Source organism: Drosophila simulans, chromosome 2L (genome assembly GCF_016746395.2).
Source record: "Drosophila simulans strain w501 chromosome 2L, Prin_Dsim_3.1, whole genome shotgun sequence".
NCBI classification, from domain to species: domain Eukaryota; kingdom Metazoa; phylum Arthropoda; class Insecta; order Diptera; family Drosophilidae; genus Drosophila; species Drosophila simulans.
The window spans coordinates 14799622-14816961 of record NC_052520.2 but is presented as its reverse complement, the minus strand read 5'-3'; the positions used below and the strand labels follow the sequence as shown (position 1 = coordinate 14816961).

At 41.7% G+C, this 17340-nt stretch overlaps 6 protein-coding genes across 6 annotated transcripts; 3 read left to right on the top strand and 3 right to left on the bottom strand.

Annotated features, from left to right (window-relative positions):
- Positions 1 to 3090: 3090 nt before the first annotated feature.
- LOC27208761 lies at positions 3091 to 4421 on the top strand. Its single transcript, XM_016184317.3, has 2 exons — positions 3091 to 3215; positions 3840 to 4421. The coding sequence occupies exons 1-2, from the start codon at positions 3160 to 3162 to the stop codon at positions 4180 to 4182; spliced, it is 399 nt and encodes a 132-aa protein (XP_016025033.1). The 5' UTR covers positions 3091 to 3159; the 3' UTR covers positions 4183 to 4421.
- LOC6732385 (mRNA cap guanine-N7 methyltransferase) lies at positions 4390 to 6205 on the bottom strand. The gene is made up of 2 exons (XM_002079470.4): positions 4852 to 6205; positions 4390 to 4794 (listed from the first exon to the last, which is right to left on the bottom strand). Exons 1-2 carry the CDS (start codon positions 6050 to 6052, stop codon positions 4712 to 4714), a joined length of 1284 nt encoding a protein of 427 aa, XP_002079506.1. The 5' UTR covers positions 6053 to 6205; the 3' UTR covers positions 4390 to 4711.
- Positions 6206 to 6327: 122 nt separating this feature from the next.
- LOC6732384 (probable tRNA(His) guanylyltransferase) lies at positions 6328 to 7565 on the top strand. Its single transcript, XM_002079469.3, has 2 exons — positions 6328 to 6621; positions 6677 to 7565. Exons 1-2 carry the CDS (start codon positions 6396 to 6398, stop codon positions 7390 to 7392), a joined length of 942 nt encoding a protein of 313 aa, XP_002079505.2. The 5' UTR covers positions 6328 to 6395; the 3' UTR covers positions 7393 to 7565.
- LOC6732383 (protein Dr1) lies at positions 7513 to 8266 on the bottom strand. The gene has a single exon (XM_002079468.4). The coding sequence runs from the start codon at positions 8133 to 8135 to the stop codon at positions 7584 to 7586; it is 552 nt and encodes a 183-aa protein (XP_002079504.1). The 5' UTR covers positions 8136 to 8266; the 3' UTR covers positions 7513 to 7583.
- A 337-nt stretch (positions 8267 to 8603) lies between these two features.
- On the top strand, positions 8604 to 9506 carry LOC6732382 (ankyrin repeat domain-containing protein 49). Its single transcript, XM_002079467.4, has 2 exons — positions 8604 to 8834; positions 8884 to 9506. The coding sequence occupies exons 1-2, from the start codon at positions 8699 to 8701 to the stop codon at positions 9393 to 9395; spliced, it is 648 nt and encodes a 215-aa protein (XP_002079503.1). The 5' UTR covers positions 8604 to 8698; the 3' UTR covers positions 9396 to 9506.
- On the bottom strand, positions 9424 to 10366 carry LOC6732381 (dynactin subunit 5). The gene is made up of 3 exons (XM_002079466.4): positions 10215 to 10366; positions 9828 to 10127; positions 9424 to 9757 (listed from the first exon to the last, which is right to left on the bottom strand). The coding sequence occupies exons 1-3, from the start codon at positions 10260 to 10262 to the stop codon at positions 9536 to 9538; spliced, it is 570 nt and encodes a 189-aa protein (XP_002079502.1). The 5' UTR covers positions 10263 to 10366; the 3' UTR covers positions 9424 to 9535.
- Between the last annotated feature and the right edge of the window lie 6974 nt (positions 10367 to 17340).

The window sequence follows — 17340 nt, the reverse complement described above, 5'->3', positions numbered from 1 at the left end:
CCAGGAATGGCCAGTCAAAACATCAAAATTCACTCGCAATTGGCCAAGGGCAATGCAAAAACCAACAACATGAGGCAAGTGCCACTAGGCCAACCGGGAAACAGGATGGGGGGCATTGTTTTGAAAGCGAAAGGCCATAATGCTTGCACGCCACAATCCCGAGCCGCAGTCAAAGCCAAAGTTGAGTTTCATTTTTGGGGTCGCGCGTCGCCTCATCGAGCCAAACATGCAAACACGCACGGGCCAAAGCCCAAGCCCAAGGAAGGCAAGGTGAGGTCCTTGTCATTTAACTCACTTGTCGAGTTGACCTTTGTTCGCTTGGTTGTCGTGCTCCACCATACAGCTATACAGCTAATGCCCAACTGCCACGCCTTGAGCTTGATCCATAGCAACTTGTACTTTTGTGTCCCTCCCCGCTCGACAAAAAAAAAGGGGGAAACCCTGAAAATACACCAACCACCCCCCTCTACACACACTTGGCTCTAAATACAAACTTGCCCCCCCCTGCGGATGGCCATGTGCATGTTTGATGAGCTTATCAAGGCTCCGGTATTATTGAATATTTCCAAATCGATATAGCCGTGCCACACCGTTAGTTGGCACCTTAATTGCCAACTAAATAAATCATTGACAATTGTGCAATTAGTTTGAGAACCTCAACTGTCCGCTCAAGTCGAAGGATTCTGCGGTCAAAAATAAACCATTTGCATTGGCTCGAAAGTAGGCAAGCCAAGAAATTGGAAGTTTTCCCATCGTCGACTTGGGAAATCAATTACTCAAATATTTATGTCCGCATGTGGAATTCGGGCATGCTGAAATGCACTTGTCTTGAACTCTGCCAGTGAATAAATGGTAATCGAAACTGCTGAGCGGATTAAATAACTTTCAGATGTGTGAATACGAGGGGGCATGGGTTATGGCCTATATTTGAACTGTCGAATAGGTTACAGAACGCATTTATTGTTCGATATTTGAATTGATTTCATAGCCAGTTAGAGCAGAAACGGTACTAATTAAACCAAATCCACTCAAGAGCAAATTGGTAAACAGCAGTTGGAAAATTAACATTGCGCAATTGTTATGCATTGATAAATTGATGATTTATGTATGAATTTGCTGTATTGCAATGTTATTTTGGCGATTATTTTGAACTCGGATTTTGATTTCTGGTTCATTCTAAATTCGGGTTTTAATTACTTAAAATTAGAAATGTTTTCAGCGAAATATTTAGCGAATTTGCTTTGAATAGAAAGTTTATTTTATATTATGGTAATCCCCTGAAACTTTTCAATAAAATGAAAGTGATTATTGAATGGGTGATTTAAAATATTTGCTGCCACAGCTCAAATAAAATCAGCAATCGACATGAAAAAGCGTTATAATGTTAATTGAAAAGAAATACATAACATGTTATTGTAAATATATAAATACATTCTTTTAAAATGAAGATACTGTAAAGATAAAGAATAAGTAAATAGGCATAAGATTACGGAAGTAACTGCTTGACAACCCTTTCATATTGACATGACATTTGAATTCAATGAGTGTGCATAGAATTCGCAAGCAAAACCCTTGCCAAGCCATAGAATTAAATGTAATTACTGAGCCAACATTCGGCCCCAAGTTGGCAATGTAGATGCCCCACTGTCGTGGTTGCACAAATGCATCCGACCGAGCCAAGAGTAACTACCACAACGAATGTGGCAACACTCAGGCATTGAGCAGGAGCAGGGTTCAAGTTTCTCTTTGGCCAGGAAAGAACCACAAAAGATTACCGAGCGATGAGCTGCAGCTCATCATCTTCACATCCTTTCAATGGGCGCCGCTAAGTCCTTGGGCACATATGTATGCATATGTATGTATGTGTGGCATGCACAAATATGTGTGGAACGTTTCATTTTTTATACATCTCTTATTATTATTCTTTTTTTTCTCCCCCTCGGTGCGCTCAACTTTTCTTCTCTTGTTTCGCTCTACCTTCTTTTTGGTTTTGTGTTAAATTGTTGCGTTAACCAAGCCAACCAGCTTTGGGGGCAATCCTTGTAAAAAGTTTAGCATAGCAGAAGGCGCACGCAGACATGCTCGCAGCCATTCACACAGAGCCACCAACACACTCGCACGCCTGGCATGCGTTTTTCACATTGTTTCATGCGGTTGAATAAACACAGGCGCGCACACACACGCACATACCGTCAAAAGGCACGCACACACACACACTCATGCATTTTATGATCTGCACAAATAGGACCAAGAGAGAAGAGAGCGAGGGAACGAGGCAGATAGAAAGAGAGAGAGTGAGAAAGAGGAGAGAGGCAAAGACACTTATTCGCTCGCTTGCCTCGACAGGCTTACAAAACAAACATTGCGGCATGTTTTCTGTTTGCACACACTGCGTATACGTACTATGGTCCTTACATTTCCTACCTGCGCTTTGCCAGTGCCCAGCAGCACCAACACAACGACACACTGCCTTCCACACGAACACATTGCAGTCACGTACATACATACATACATATGCACATTACTCAGCTCGGCCTGGACAGCAGTCCTTAACCCTTGATCAGCGGGCAGATTTTAGCCTGCATCATCCGATCGTAAAAATATATGTTGGCAATACCATCATTGCATTGATGTAAATAATATTTATTGATATTAAGCAAGCAAAACAACTTAAAAGGTTTCTAAAGTATTTTACAAACGGTTGTAATTGTTACTTGAAATATAATTATGTAGCATACTTTTCAGGACAGTCCTTTAAGGACAGAATTCATCGCGCATATAAGAAGTATAGTCTTAAGTGTGAGAGACCCTATTAAAAATTAATTCTGTTTAAAAACTGCGTCTGAAACAAGTTATATATTATTCAAATAAATAGTTTCAGAAACAAGAAATCACAAATTAAGCAAACTGATCTAATTTCAGACGTCCAATTACAACAGATTCTTGAGGGCTGCAAAAACTTGTAATTCGAGTCGCCCTGAAAGTTTAAAATGTTAATTTGATGCACTGGGGTGGGATGTCTGCCAATCCCCAATGTTTGGGTTAAAAGTGAACTAATTTACATAGACCGCATGGTACAATGCGCAGGCGGCCGCATGGAGAAGGTAACAAAAAGATTCATTAGGGCCAATCAGTGCAAAGCGAGTCGTGGCGAAGGACATGCGGAGAGGACCTGGCCAAAAGCGGCCGCCTGACGGCTGGGCTGGGTGGTTCAGGTAGTTTCATTACGTTTAAAGGTGGCCTGAGTTGGGCCGAGGTGGTTCTGGCCAAGCCGTGTGTGTAAACGTAAACAGCTCGGGCAGCCCTGGCTCCGTTGTTTGCCTTATAAATACGCACGCTCTACTTTAAACAAAAGCGTAGTCGCCCTATCCCATTCCCATTCCCGATCCCTATCCCACCACACCCATCCACCCACTGACGTACACGTGCCTGTCCTGCCGTCCTCAGTGTTGTGCGTCAGTATGTGCAAAACAAATTTAAACTTTACACCCAAAGTTGATTTTTATGAGCGAAACTTTAAATAATGGAATTATCTGACAAGAAGTTGGCCAGAGGACGAGGCCGAGGAAAAGCGACGGAAGACGGCCAAAGTGCTCAGCCCTAAGCGATAATGAAAGAAAGAGCTAACTGATTGGGCCAATATAAAGTTTGCAGTCGCTTCGAAACCAATCAATGGTGTAATTTATGCCGCTATTTTCTCCATGCCCCCATGGCACCCAACCCCGCCCACACCAGCCCCATCGCACATCAGCATACCAAAAAGCGAACCAGGACACCAACACCACCTCCAACACCATGCCCACTTTCGGCCCGTTATTAAATATTTATTTACACTTCAGCTACAATAATTCATTGATGCATCGAGCGCCTGGCACGACACGCTTTCTCTTTTCGCCTCCGACTGGTTGGGGTCGCTCCGGAGCTGAGCTGAACAGGTTGGGTCGCTGGCGGGCACGACCCGGCAACGTAAACGTCAGGACTAACCTTTGCCCGATGTCCTTCAAAGGCGCCGTCGCTGTGAAAGCAACAGCTGTGCGCTCTCTCTCGGCCAGCGAGCTTCGTCCTGCGGAGCTTTCTTCGACATCTCACTTCCAGTTTCGAACTTGGCCAAAGCCCTCTTATCAGAGCTTTCGAAATAGGCGGATTGAAAGGCGGCTCAAGCGAGGGCCATACAAAAGTTAACCAGTTACTTTAGTAGTTTAGAATTTAATTTTTAAGAATTTTTATTATAAACGGATTTTTCCATTGATATTATTTTATTAGTTTTCATCTAGCTTACGAATTATTCCGTAAGCGGTAAATCTGCTTGCCTGTGAATTTATATCCGTGTAAAATATATTTATAAATACATCTCTTCTAACTATAGTACGGACTCAAAAGTAAAACATATTTCTAAATCAAAAACTTTTATTAGCACTCTCGTTGTAAAAAATGTATGTAAAAGCCTTAAGATTGATCTTGACATTCTCGATTTACATTCAAATTTCGTAGCTTGGTTGGTGGCTTTTGTCTCTTACGTACATTTGGACAATAAAGTTTTAATTGAAACCTATGAACACAAACAAACATCCCCTTAGCTTTACGAAATGTAACCTACGAGCTAATCTTTTCTGAAATTAATAATCTGTTCATGATTTCGAGTATAAACTTTGAAAGTGCTCAGCCACGGGTACAAAATAATAGTCTATAACGTGAATGTTTTTGGCAATAATCAGTCGTCAAATTCAAACAATGGTTTGCCATTGGTGTCCCAGGTGTTTTTGCATTTCTTGAAGGCACAAACCAAATAAAGAGCTGAAATAAATAACCACTTAGCAATGGAATTCAGAAGTTGATGCGAATTAAACTCACTTGCTGCCTCCCATTCGGATTTCGAGAGGGTTCCCACCGTCCTGTTTCGCTGTGCTCCCTGAATGTTCACCACATGGGCGAACTGTTCATCATTCTCGCAGCGCTGCGCTTGCACCGACTCCAAGCCGGACATTCGCTGCAGAAGATGCCGACCGTGGTACAGATTTTCCTTGTAGTAGTCCGCAAATGTGGAGCGCTTCATTAGCTGCAGACCGTATTTTCTGCCCAGCTTGACCAGCGTGGGAAAATGCACTAGGAACTCGGGGCAATCGACGACGCCCTCCAAGTGAAACTGATACTTGGCTCCGAAAAGGGGCAACGGATCCGTTTCGCAGTCAAATTCAATGCTGTACACATCGTTACCGAAACGCCGGCCATCCGGACCGGCTGCCCTAAGCCTGCGTATAATCTCGTAGGCATCCGGCATTGTGGCTATGAAGAAGCCACCGGGTTTCAGACACTCGGCTGCATTCCGCATCATGCAATCCGCCTGCGCCATTGACTCGAAGCAATAGTGAAAGGCAAACTGACAGGACACGAGATTCAGCTGAAGCGAAGGATCCTTATACCGCTCCCGCAGCCGCACCAATGTGGAGTCGCAGGCAAAAAACTCCGCGGTGAACTTATTGGCAAACTTCGACTTCTCCGATCGCTGCAGGATGTCCTGATACCGCCGCTGGCACTGCTCCACCGACACCTCGGCGATGTCCGTGCAGATGAGGTGGGAGATGGCAGCCTTCTCCCATTTGAGAAGGTCACCGCCCTTGCCGCAGCACATGTCCAGAACTCTGAGAGCATCGCCCATGCGTTTGTTCTGCTTGATCTTCGACATGTACTCGTTGATCAGCTGGCTCTTGATCCAGTTGTTAAAGTTCCTCATGAAGAAGATCTTTGACTTCTGGCGATCCTTGCGGCCCGCCTCCTTCAGCTCGTTGTAGTGGTGTGCCACGACATGTGTGTTGGCCGCTCCGCTGGCAGCCTCCGTTTCCGGCTCCTCCTGATCATCTGCTCCACTTCCATTGCCCTTCCCGCCAGGCTCATCGTAGTACTCCCGCGGTGATTTACTGACATGCGGCTCCTGATTTCCCGCAGACGTGGTCTCCGCTTGGCCCTCACTCTCCTCGTCGTCCGACAGGCTGACCGCCTTGTGCGCGCGGGCGAATTGCTCGTCTGCCGCATTTTGTTCGTAATTAAGGCTCATAGCTTCTATTAATTTTCTGTTTTGCGGGATGAAGAACTCATTGTCTATCGAAGTTATCGGGTCAGCTAGGAATGAGTGGACGAGTGTTATCGGCACTCGATGTTATTTCGCGCGGAAAGTATTCAGATTATAAATATAGATTTTAGATTTCAATTTATTTTTCCTGTTAATTCCTTTTTTTTAAACCAATATTCTCAAAGCTACTTTTTAGCTACTTTCAAGATTAAAGCTAAACAGCTTTTAAAAGTACCATCACTGGACAAGCACTAGTTAACAGCGCTGTTAATGGAAAAGAGCAATCAGCTGTTGACAACTCATGCCTTTCTTAACATCAACATTTTAAATGCGTTTGCTTGGAACTTTGAATAAATTTGGTAAATTATTGAATTATTCCCTTGCCCGGAATTTCCCAAAACGCAGCATGGCCTGCAGCAGATTCGAGTACGTTAAGTCCTTTGAGCAGGACGACAGCATACTGCCCAATGTGTGGATAGTCATACGAATAGATGGCAAAAAGTTCCACAAGTTCTCCAAGACACACGATTTTGAAAAGCCCAACGATGAAAATGGTAAGAAAAAACACACATCATAGTTCTTAATGATCCCACTAAATATTCGCTTTAGCTCTCAATGTGATGAATGCTGCTGCCACGGCGGTGATGCAGGAGTTTCGGGACATTGTCCTCGCCTACGGACAAAGTGATGAGTACTCCTTTGTTTTTCGCAAAGAGACGGCAGCCTTCAAGCGACGATCCGCCAAACTGCTCACCTACGTCACCAGTTTGTTCTCCTCGAGCTATGTGATGCAATGGTCCAAGTGGATGAATCTGCCATTGGCCTATGCCCCCTGTTTCGATGGTCGCGTTGTTCTGTATCCTTCGGAGCAGAATCTAAAGGACTATCTCAGCTGGCGACAGGCCGATGTGCATGTGAACAACCTGTACAACACCGCCTTTTGGAAACTCGTTTTGGAAAAAGGCCTGACGAACCAGCAAGCCGAGGCGAAACTCCGGGGAACATTTTCGGCGGACAAAAATGAGCTGCTCTTCCAGGAATTCGGGATAAATTACAACAATCTGCCGGCAATGTACAGAAAGGGAACGATTTTGCTTAGAAAGCGCGTGATATTGGGTGAAAAGAGCAGGCAGGCCGTGGTGCCGCTGCACGAGGATCTGATATCTTCGCAGTTCTGGAAAGAACACACCGAAATATTGGGAAAATATGTGCCTGGCACTTACAACGCACCACAAACACTGCCCCGATTGGTGGAGATGCAAATAAATGGCAAGGAACTGGACGACGAGGCGGAGGAGCCACAAAATCTGGCCGGTACCAGCTGATAAAAAAGGAATAGTCCTGATTTTTATAATTAAAGTTCTCGGCTGGAGAATGAGGATGCGTTGCCCAGGCTGCTGGAGTTAAGGACAAGCGGATGTTCCGTAATGGAGAGTAGCTAATAGTTGAAAGTTCAACTTATGGCATATATTTTAAGATTAAATCTACACTAAGCTCATAGAAAGACTATTTCCTACTAGTAGTCGTCGTCGTCATCGTCGTCGTCATCCTCACTTGGCTTGCTGGCAACGGAGCCGTCGGCCAGCGGTGGTCGCTGCACCATGGCCGCCGCCTGCATGCTCATCCACTGTTGCTGCTCCTCGCGCGCCTGCTCCTCGCGTGCCTTGGCGAACAGCTCTTGCTGCTGGCGCAGCAGCTCCTCCTCCGGAATGCCCAGGTTCTCCAGGCGCGTGCTCTGCCGCCTTCGCTTGGCTGCCACCTCCTTGCAGTCGTGCAGAACGGCCTCCGCCTCTTGTTTGTAGTCGTGGAAACCCAGGCGTTCCAACGCCTCCAGGACGTGTTCCGCGTTGATCGTCTTCTTGTTGCGCATGTTGCACACCTCGTTGGCCTCCGAACTGATCAGATGAATGAACTCCGAGCAGCAGTTGAGTATCAGCTCGCGACTCTCGTTGGCCACCCGCACCGTGGGCACCAGCTCCTTGATGATCTTGTTGATGCTGGCCCGTGGCAGGGTCAGCTCGTCGTCCTCGGCGCTGGGCGGCAGCAGTTCTTCCTGCGGATTCGACATGGCGTCCTTGTTTCAAGGAACAAACAAACAAACAAAGTTGGGAGCAGATGTTTTTCTTCGATTTAATAGTAGTATAGTGTGCTAGAGTGGCCGTTCCTTGCTAACAGAAAAATGGGATAGAAAACTATTGTTTTTGTAAATAAATGAAATTATTAAGTGATTTAAATCAACTATATATAGCAATAGACGTAGTTTAAAATGATATATCTATTCAACACAAATTTAATAACTAAATAATCTGTAACTTATTAATTTGATTTCGATGAATATAATAAATAATACAGCTTATTATTTTAAAGTGACAGACTTTTCTAAAAAAAGATTAATTTTATTATTAATATTATCAATATTTTTATAAATGGATTTATTTTTTATTCGAAAAACTAAATGTAATGTTATCTTTTAAACTCCCTCTTTCGTTTAGTATATTTTTAAATGTGCATATCTGGTTTAGTATTTTTTAAAAGTTTACTTAAGCTCCCAAGCAACGGTCACTCTGAGAAATAGAAAACAAAAATTTAAGCTGTTTAAATTCCGGCTAATTATCATAATATTACCACAAAATGGGAGATTATGATTCCGACGATGAAAAATCCCAGGTGGAGAAGCTGCGCCACGCCAAAGTGCCGCGCGGAATGTTCGTGAGCGGCTGGGACGACGATGCCGACGAACTGATCGAGGAGGACAAAAATCCACAAAGTAAGTTGAATACATTTTAGAGAAATAGTTTAATTAAACGTTATCATAGGCAGCATTGAACGCATGATTCTGTGGGCGGTGAACGAGAACCGCATCAGCGAGGTGCGTGAAATCCTGAAACTGGACGCGGACACCGTGAACGCCAAGGATAACGACGGATACACGCCGCTGCACCGAGCTGCCTATAATAACTTTGTGGATATGGCCAAGTTGCTGCTGCAGTACCGTGCCAATCCCAACGCCCGCACGGAACTGGGATGGACGCCATTGCACTCCGCCTGCAAGTGGAACAACGCGGATTGCGCCCATTTGCTGCTGCAGTTTGGCGCCGATGTAAATGCGGAATCGGACGGCAAGCAGACGCCGCTTCACATAACCGCCACTGTCTCCAATTGTCGTAATACGGCCACGGTCCTTCTGCTGGACCGAAACATCCTGCCGCGCAAGGAGAACAACTCCGAGGAACTGGCCTCGGTGATCGCCCGCCGTACCGGCATGAGTTTCCCCATTTTCGAGTCTGGCGAGGAAGCGTACGACTGCGAAACGGGACTGATAGATTAACCATTTAATAGTCAAACTATGTGCATACTTATAGAATAACTAATGTAATGTTTATTTCATAAATAATGTTTTCTGTCGGGTTGGTGCCGTGATTACTCGATGGAATTGGTAGACACCTAGTAGATTAATTCCTATGATTTTCAGCTGGCTGGTGCTGGAGCCCTCACGAAATGCTCGTAGAATGACTTAGTGTAGTTGATCATCTCGTCCTGCATGGCGGCGGGCACAAAGTACGGATTGCCCTGGCCACCCTCGATGGTTCCCCTCGCCGTGTAACGCATGTAGCTGGACACGGTAGTTTCTGGCGGCAGGACAGCACCATCCTCAATCACACAGCAGTCCTTCAAAACACAGCGACGGCCCTGAAAGATGGTAAAAGTATAAGGATTAGCTCACTTGAATAAAAAAGTATAACAATAAGTAATAGCTTACGATAATGGCATTCTTGCCGATGTACACATAGGATCCAATGGTGCCCGCCGAGACGACGGCCCCTTCGCCCACGAAAACATGTTCACCGACGTGCATGGGAAAGAAGGCGATTCCTTTGCTGAATTGTTTGTACGGCGGTCGGATGACGGAGTTCTTGCCAATCACACAATATCTTCCCGTCCGGACATTGGCCAGATCGCCGCGAATGATGGCGCCGCTCTGTACGATCACCTTGCCGTTCAAAATGATGTTTTGGGATCCACAGAGCACCGTGTGGCGACTAACTTTGTTCCCCGAAGCCTGTAAACAATCAGTTTTTGGTCACGATGAGGTCATCTCTTACTGCTTAAATGGAATCCCAAAGCGGGAGTCAGTGCAAACACTTGCCGTCTCCACGTATTCATCCTTGCTGTAGTAGGTATCCGGAATTTCCATGATTAATCTAGCAGTTTTATGAGCAATTTTTTAAGTAAATAAAATAGAAAATCTTCACTTGCGAAAATGTTTTGACCAGCTGATGAGTGGGGTCGCCGTGCAGATTTGGTAAAATACCAAATGTAACGCGTTAAGTCAAGACCTAAACCACATTAGTCTGCCGCCAAATTTGAATTCGAATTCGTTGCATTCTACTGATTTTCCATTGAAGAGCTATGCATTACATCTAATTATTAATTAGACACACGCGAAGTTTTACAAATTACAAACCGCCTTGGCGGGTGCATAGAAAACCCAGGTGTTTAACCCACTTTGACCCTGAACTTTTAGCCATAATGCTGCAATCACGATGCACATCTAGACAGCTGCTCTTCAGGCGCAAATCTGCTGGCAGAATGGAAAGAATGTGCATAATTGGACTCACACAGCTGGTGGTGGCTGAAAGCGCAGTAAGCTCAACCGCCACCCATTGACGCACCGACCTTCCAAAACTTTAAACTTCCCGCTGTCCGACGCCCCAGCGATGTTCCAATTAATGCTCCTTAATAATCGCGAGACCCAGCCCATTGGCTTAACCTTCGTGGGGCACGCTCGAATGCCTCAAGCGGCGGGGGCGGCAGCTCTGGCTAATCATGGCAGCATTTTAATTTGTTTATGTTTTTATTGCTATTTTCTTCGTTTGGCTCTCCGCCTTTTGCAGAAGTAAGCAAACCTATGCATTTGTGGGTTTTTCCATATATGATTTAACTATGCTTAAAGAATTTCAATTAAACACTAAATATGTGTATGTAAAGTTGAAAGGTATTTATGATAATTAATAATTCTAGTTTGTAAATAATTATGATTCTTATACCCGAAAAAGGATGAAATTCACACTAGGTGAGTAACGGGTATCTGATAGTCGATTAATAACTCGATTATAGCATACTCTCTTGTTTTTTTTTTTTAATTTCTATAAATTCTTTAGCAGATTTAACAAAAAAAATATTACTAAACATGGTAACAAAATGTTTCTTAGCGTAGAAATCTTTTGTTATATTAAGAGTTATAAGAACAACTGCCTTTCTTAGCTACAATGAATTTCTCTCCCACTTGACCTTCTTAGTTTGAACTATCTGAACTTTGCCATTATTGCTTTTCTATGCCAATTACTGCAAACAATTGTGCCAGTCTATTGAAGCTTTGAAGAATCCGCCAAAAAGCAAAGAACAGAAATCGTTTAACCTTCGGCGAGAAAAACCGCATCGGAATCTATTAATCTGTTTGGTGTTTGCACTTTTGAACTTAAGGTTAATAAACTTGAACTTGAATAATGTTTGGAAATTAATTGAGTTGTGCACACAAACAACTCTTCAATCGGTTGATCAAACAAATTATTCCAATTTGTTTCATTTCGGATTTTAAAATGGTGTCTATTGTTAAGTGTGATTTTCAGCAAGGCGAAACTGAGATGAATCGGTTATTAATTAAGTGTTTGATTAAATATACAAAGCAGCTTTAATTATTTCTAAACGATAAAGTGATTTAAGATATAGGGAGATCTGAGATTCGAAATCAACCTACGTATTTTTGTAACCTCAAGGTAATTTTTCTGTAATATTTGTAACTTTCCCTGCCAGCAATTAGAAGTCCATGGCCGCGAAGGTCTTGACTTCGTAGAACGTGTAGTCAAGTGTTTGCCTTACACTACACTATGGTCCAGAATTCGTTTTTTTTGGCATAAAGTCTAAATTTTTATGTCAATATATCGTCCTCTAGCAATTATTTTCTAATAGAAAATTGATCATATAAATAAAAACCAAAAACAAAATTGACCGAAAGCTTCACTAAATCGTTTTATAAGCTTTTAAAGTTGAAGTGTTAAAAAGCCGATTGAGAGAATGCAATTTCCGAAAAATTACTTGCTTACTTTTGCATGTGGTATGATCGTTAATACGCATCCATAAATTATAGTAAAATATGGAAAATAAATGCCAAGGTATGATGTTTTTAACGTATGTAGGTAATATATGTGAAGTTGTACTGTTTTTATGTTGTGTGACATCCAATTTATGTGTATTTTTACAGAAAATTCTAACGTGTCCCCTGTGTTTCGTGGAGTATAACTAATTTTCTGACAATTTCTGACAAAAGTTAAAAACGTCAGTTTGTACCTTTAACTATTGTCTTTCACGGTAAAGTAATATCTTTTGCCCATTTTTGCTCGTTTTCTTAAAAATTTGATTTTATATAGGCAATTTCGAGTTCAGACATAGCGACCTCCTGTACATTTGGAGGCGTAACAATAGGCAAATAAGTTATGTTTCAGATAACGTTTATTCCGCAATCAACAACAATAATCAGGAATCGAAACAGACAGAAGATATTGACAAAAAATAGTAAATTTTGAATTATTTATTAAAAAAAAACTGCCCGAGTGAAACAGACAACTAGACCGATTTATTTCCAAACATACCAAGTGGATGGCGTCAAAGATAACAATTCTTGTTAGAGATTTTGAAAACTCCAAGACACCAAAGCAAATGGGACGCCGAAACTTATCTTACCAAAATGCAGGAGAAGATTAAAAAGGAAACTGAAAATGCGAGTGAAGCCTGGAATAAACTTTACAAAAGGGACCGACTATCACATGCAAGGAAAAATAGTCGGATCAATAGGATGAGTGATATTTTCCACAGAGCGATTGATTCCTCGGACCCACTATTATCAACAATTTGTTTAAAAGAAAGAGAGAAAAAATAGGAAAAACCACTTCCAAAGGCAGTAATAAGTCTTTTGGAAATACAGTCTAATTTTAAACCTGATCCATGAGACAAAATATTGGATTCACAATCTGATTCTGATTCGAGTTCAGATTCGGGAATTTAAAATGTAGAACTAGAAAAAGAAGAGGGCGATTATTTTTAAAACAACAATTTTAAATTTATTTTAATAAAAAAAAAAAAAAAAATGATATTTCGTTGACTCCTGAGTCATACCAGTAGTTAATATGGGAGGCAAGAGAGGGCGTGGTCGCACAGACTTCAAATTTTCTGTGCAAACTATTTGTGATTTAACAACAAAATGTACAAAGTTTCAAGTCTGTAGCTCAATTTTTAGACTTTATGCCAAAAAAATCGAATTCTGGACCACAGTGCACTAGTCCAACAGCGATCGAATAAACTCTTCTGCCACATTTCGACCTTGGGCAGCCACGAAGGAGGGCCGCGAGCTATGTATGTATGTAAATATTTACAATAGCCAACTCATCCGCGACCTTGATAATTGGTTTCTGTTGTATCAAGTGGCTGTTGTTGGGAAAACTCATTATTAAATGGCCAGCTAATCAAGATCAAGAAACACGCACTCTGCCCTTCCCACCGCCCCAAAAAAATACAATCGCTCACGATCGCATTGATCTTGATGCTTTATGGCCATAAAATTTTTGAATTGTTTTCTCCGAGACAAAACCGGCGGCACTAGATCGCATAATTATTGAATGGAAATTACGCTGAAACTAAAACAATGCCAGTGCTATCCAGTTAGAGTCATCTCATGTTTAATTGAATAATTGCAAATGGTTTACATATATATACTCAGACATACATATATGTGATTTGGCCAAGAACAGGCGAGTTGCAATAATGCAATAATGAAGGTGAAACGACAAATGAAATTAATTGGAATTAGCAAAATTGAGAAAATATTTGTTGCATTCAATGCGCGCTAGAATGTTGCATAATATTTTCACTTTTTGCCCCAAGTTGACCGACAAAAAAGAAAAAAAATTAAATCCCGCAAGTGAAACGAGTTTTTTGTTCAAGTCTTTTGTTTCAATCGATAACATGCATCTATTGACAACTCGCAGATAATTGCCTATGTTGGTGTGTATGCTGCACATGTGTAGTTGCATATATTCACTAATGTTCAGATTGACAGAACAAAGGTGACTATCGGATTCTCGGAATGTGAGTAATTCAAGGATCTTTTGCGTATGCACTTTTCTGGCCATAAATGGTTAGCCAAGTTTGAGGCTCTACCGAAAATTCTCTTAATTATTAATGTAACTAACAAAGTAACTAAACACGACGATTTTCCATACTGTCACATTTTGCGCTAAAGTTCTTTTAAAGTTTTCTTCTTTAGAGACTCATGTACATATTTTATTGAAATTATAATTGCATAGGTAATTTTCTGTAAGCAAGTAAGTTTCATTTCTCAGAACGACTCTTTAAGTGAAAAAATTTAATTTTTAGAAAATGTATTGCGTGATATGTTATGGTTCTACCTTAGAACCCCATTAACCATATGCATTGGAGTGCTGGGCGACCAAGCACTTTTTGGTTTCGACTAATTACAGTCATTACAATTCCATGTGGTGACCAAATGGCTTCCTCATGTCAAGATCCCAACGCGAAACGAGTAGCTCGCGATTAGCTACAAAGTTTTGAGAGCTCAGTTCAAAAGCCGAGTTCAAGAACTAACTAACGATTGTCTGACAATGACAGTAGCTCAACGATTTGCGAGGGAGGGGGTTTCCACAACTCTGCTGGAGTTGGAGTTGCCAATGCTTGAGCTCAGAGCGACCAAACAAATAGCAATGAGAAATTGTGTGAATCGAGCAAATGAATGCGCTTTTGATGTGGCGAATATTTATAATTCAAATTATGGGTACGTGTATAACCAATTTCCCATCCACAGCCCCCTCTGGGATACGCTTGGATGGGCGTGGCATGCTGCAATTTGTTGCTGTGCCCCCAAAAGCGACCTCAGATTGCCCAAGTTGTGCTAATTAAAACATTAACTCTGCCCCGAGGCTGAATTCGCATTAAATAACGATTGCCCGTGCTTTTGTTGCTGGTTTTTTTTTTTACTTCTTATTTGCCAAAATCGATCATAATCAAATTTCAAGTGGCCCCCGTTCGGTACACGAAAAAATCAAAACCAGTAGAGAGTTAACTGTCAAAAAACCAACGCACGACAACGCCAGAAACAACATTGCTGACAACAGCAGATACAGTGTGGAACATAGTTGTAAATCACATTGTTTGAACTCAAGACAGCTGACCAGGTGCTGACAATTTTAATGCAATTTTAAGCGTCTTAAATGATCAGTGAAAAACAGTTTTTTGACAAGGAATTCTTTCCATTAAGTCTTATGCATTTTTACAATTTTTTATTTCATATAAAAATAATTTATATATTAATAATGCATTTCTCGTAGCTTATTTGCCTTACGTTATTGCATTGTTCCAATTTTGATTGCTCTATTGGACTTGGCTTACTCTTTTTTTTCTTTTTGCATGCGGGCGCTAATAGTTTTGAACCTGACGAGAGACCTAAAAAATAAGCCAAAATCAATTTTCAGCTTTGTATGCCATGGGCAAGGCTAACCTCGAGCCACGAGCTGCGATTTAGATTCAGTCTCGTATTTGGATCGGGCTGGATTTCGGGTATTAAACATGTATAATTTGATTCAATTTGGTTTCTTGTTGTGACTCGGCTTGTTTCCACTTCCTTTTCGCCTTTCAGCGGGCCCGATAAAATATGATAGCCGATCGGTATCGGTATCGGTTTATAAGCCCTCCAACCCACTTAGCTGAAAAACAGGTGATTAAGTCTCTTGTGTCTGTCAGTTGATTGAACTTTAAAGGTTTCCCAGCGACTCAGTGTCACATTCGTTTGGTTTCTCGCTGGGTGGCCCACTGTTTGGTGTCTGATTGACAATGATTGACAATCAAACTCCAGTTTGTCCATATACCCGCAGTGCATGAGCATATATTTCCATATAGGTAGCGTGCTCAATGGCTGGGCTTATTATTGTATCCAAGGCTTCCGTGCGAAGTGTGCCTCGGAAGTTGTTAGTGGGTGGAAGTAATTAAATTCGATTTTAAACATTCGATAACAACGAGAGTGGCGGTCAATGGTGGCTATGTAATTATTTTGTGGGGGTTCTGTGAACTAGTGGCAAGGGTATCGCAGCGAGGTCAATCAGTAAGGGAAAATCAAAGCGATAAAAAGAACGACTGGGCTTTACTTCTAACAACTAACTACATTTTAAATAAATTTTATAAATTATTAAAGAATATTATTATATGTAAACTAATTTAAGGCGTGCCTAAGATTTACTACAAACATATTTATATTTTACTTTTTCTCATAAGATCATTTTAATTACCAATAACTACAATCATTGAAAAGAATTTCTGATGGATTTTAGTTCTAAACAGTGATTTCATTTATTTCAAAATTCCCATTAGCTACACCGAATTCTTTCACATTGCCACCTCGTCAAGGTCGCACCTGTGGCGCCGAAGCACCTTTTAAGTGCCCCTTTCCATCAACTGCCACAATTAGCCTCCAGAACCACCCAAGTCGTGTGTGTGTGCCGCCGCCTGTCACATCATCAACGCGCTCGTCAAAAAAACAAGCCACCGCACAAAATTGTATTAAAAATTAATTAAACAAAAAGCTGAGACTAATGTGAAAAACAATATAAAACACATTTGGCGCTTGCACTTGACCTTCCTCATTGCGAGCACTCGGACCAAAAAAAAAAAAATGAAATGTATAAAATGTGGGAATTCGGGGGCTGAAAAGGCGGCATGCATGCCGCATGCCACGTAATTCGTTAGCCACTGTTTTTGCTGGAATTTCTGAGTTTGAACTTCATGAATTTAATTTGTGCGTAACGTATATTTCGCTTGTTTATAGTTTGTCGGGCCGAAATCAAGGCGACTGAATCGACTGAATTCAATTTCGGCGACTGTCGGCCGGCTTACATGGCGTATGCGCAACTTGATTAATTTATTACGCGGCGCATGTCTGAGTGCGTATGTAATTGTAATTGACATTCAAGTTGATTACTTCCTTATTTGGTTTTAAGTAAATTTTAGTGAAGCATAGTTGGAGCGTGAAATGCGATTATAGCAAAGAATATACATATTTACCTTACTCAATTGATTATAATACAAAATACAGAAAATCTTAAGCACATGCAGTTTGCAACATATTAATAAGCATAGCTTATTCATATGCCCTGCAAATCTAGTAAGTAATTATAATTTTTAAAAGCAATCTGCTTATTTGCAAGCACTGG

Coding starts and splice junctions, on each gene's coding strand:
- LOC27208761 (XM_016184317.3), top strand. CDS start 3,160: ATGCGGAGAGGACCTGGCCAAAAGCGGCCGCCTGACGGCTGGGCTGGG. Junction 3,216..3,839: donor GGCTGGGCTGGGTGGTTCAG/GTAGTTTCATTA, acceptor TTTACACTTCAG/CTACAATAATTCATTGATGC.
- LOC6732381 (XM_002079466.4), bottom strand. CDS start 10,262: ATGGAAATTCCGGATACCTACTACAGCAAGGATGAATACGTGGAGACG. Junction 10,128..10,214: donor AGGATGAATACGTGGAGACG/GCAAGTGTTTGC, acceptor GATTGTTTACAG/GCTTCGGGGAACAAAGTTAG. Junction 9,758..9,827: donor TCGGCAAGAATGCCATTATC/GTAAGCTATTAC, acceptor ACCATCTTTCAG/GGCCGTCGCTGTGTTTTGAA.
- LOC6732382 (XM_002079467.4), top strand. CDS start 8,699: ATGGGAGATTATGATTCCGACGATGAAAAATCCCAGGTGGAGAAGCTG. Junction 8,835..8,883: donor GGAGGACAAAAATCCACAAA/GTAAGTTGAATA, acceptor ACGTTATCATAG/GCAGCATTGAACGCATGATT.
- LOC6732383 (XM_002079468.4), bottom strand. CDS start 8,135: ATGTCGAATCCGCAGGAAGAACTGCTGCCGCCCAGCGCCGAGGACGAC.
- LOC6732384 (XM_002079469.3), top strand. CDS start 6,396: ATGCGTTTGCTTGGAACTTTGAATAAATTTGGTAAATTATTGAATTAT. Junction 6,622..6,676: donor AAAGCCCAACGATGAAAATG/GTAAGAAAAAAC, acceptor TATTCGCTTTAG/CTCTCAATGTGATGAATGCT.
- LOC6732385 (XM_002079470.4), bottom strand. CDS start 6,052: ATGAGCCTTAATTACGAACAAAATGCGGCAGACGAGCAATTCGCCCGC. Junction 4,795..4,851: donor ATCCGAATGGGAGGCAGCAA/GTGAGTTTAATT, acceptor TATTTATTTCAG/CTCTTTATTTGGTTTGTGCC.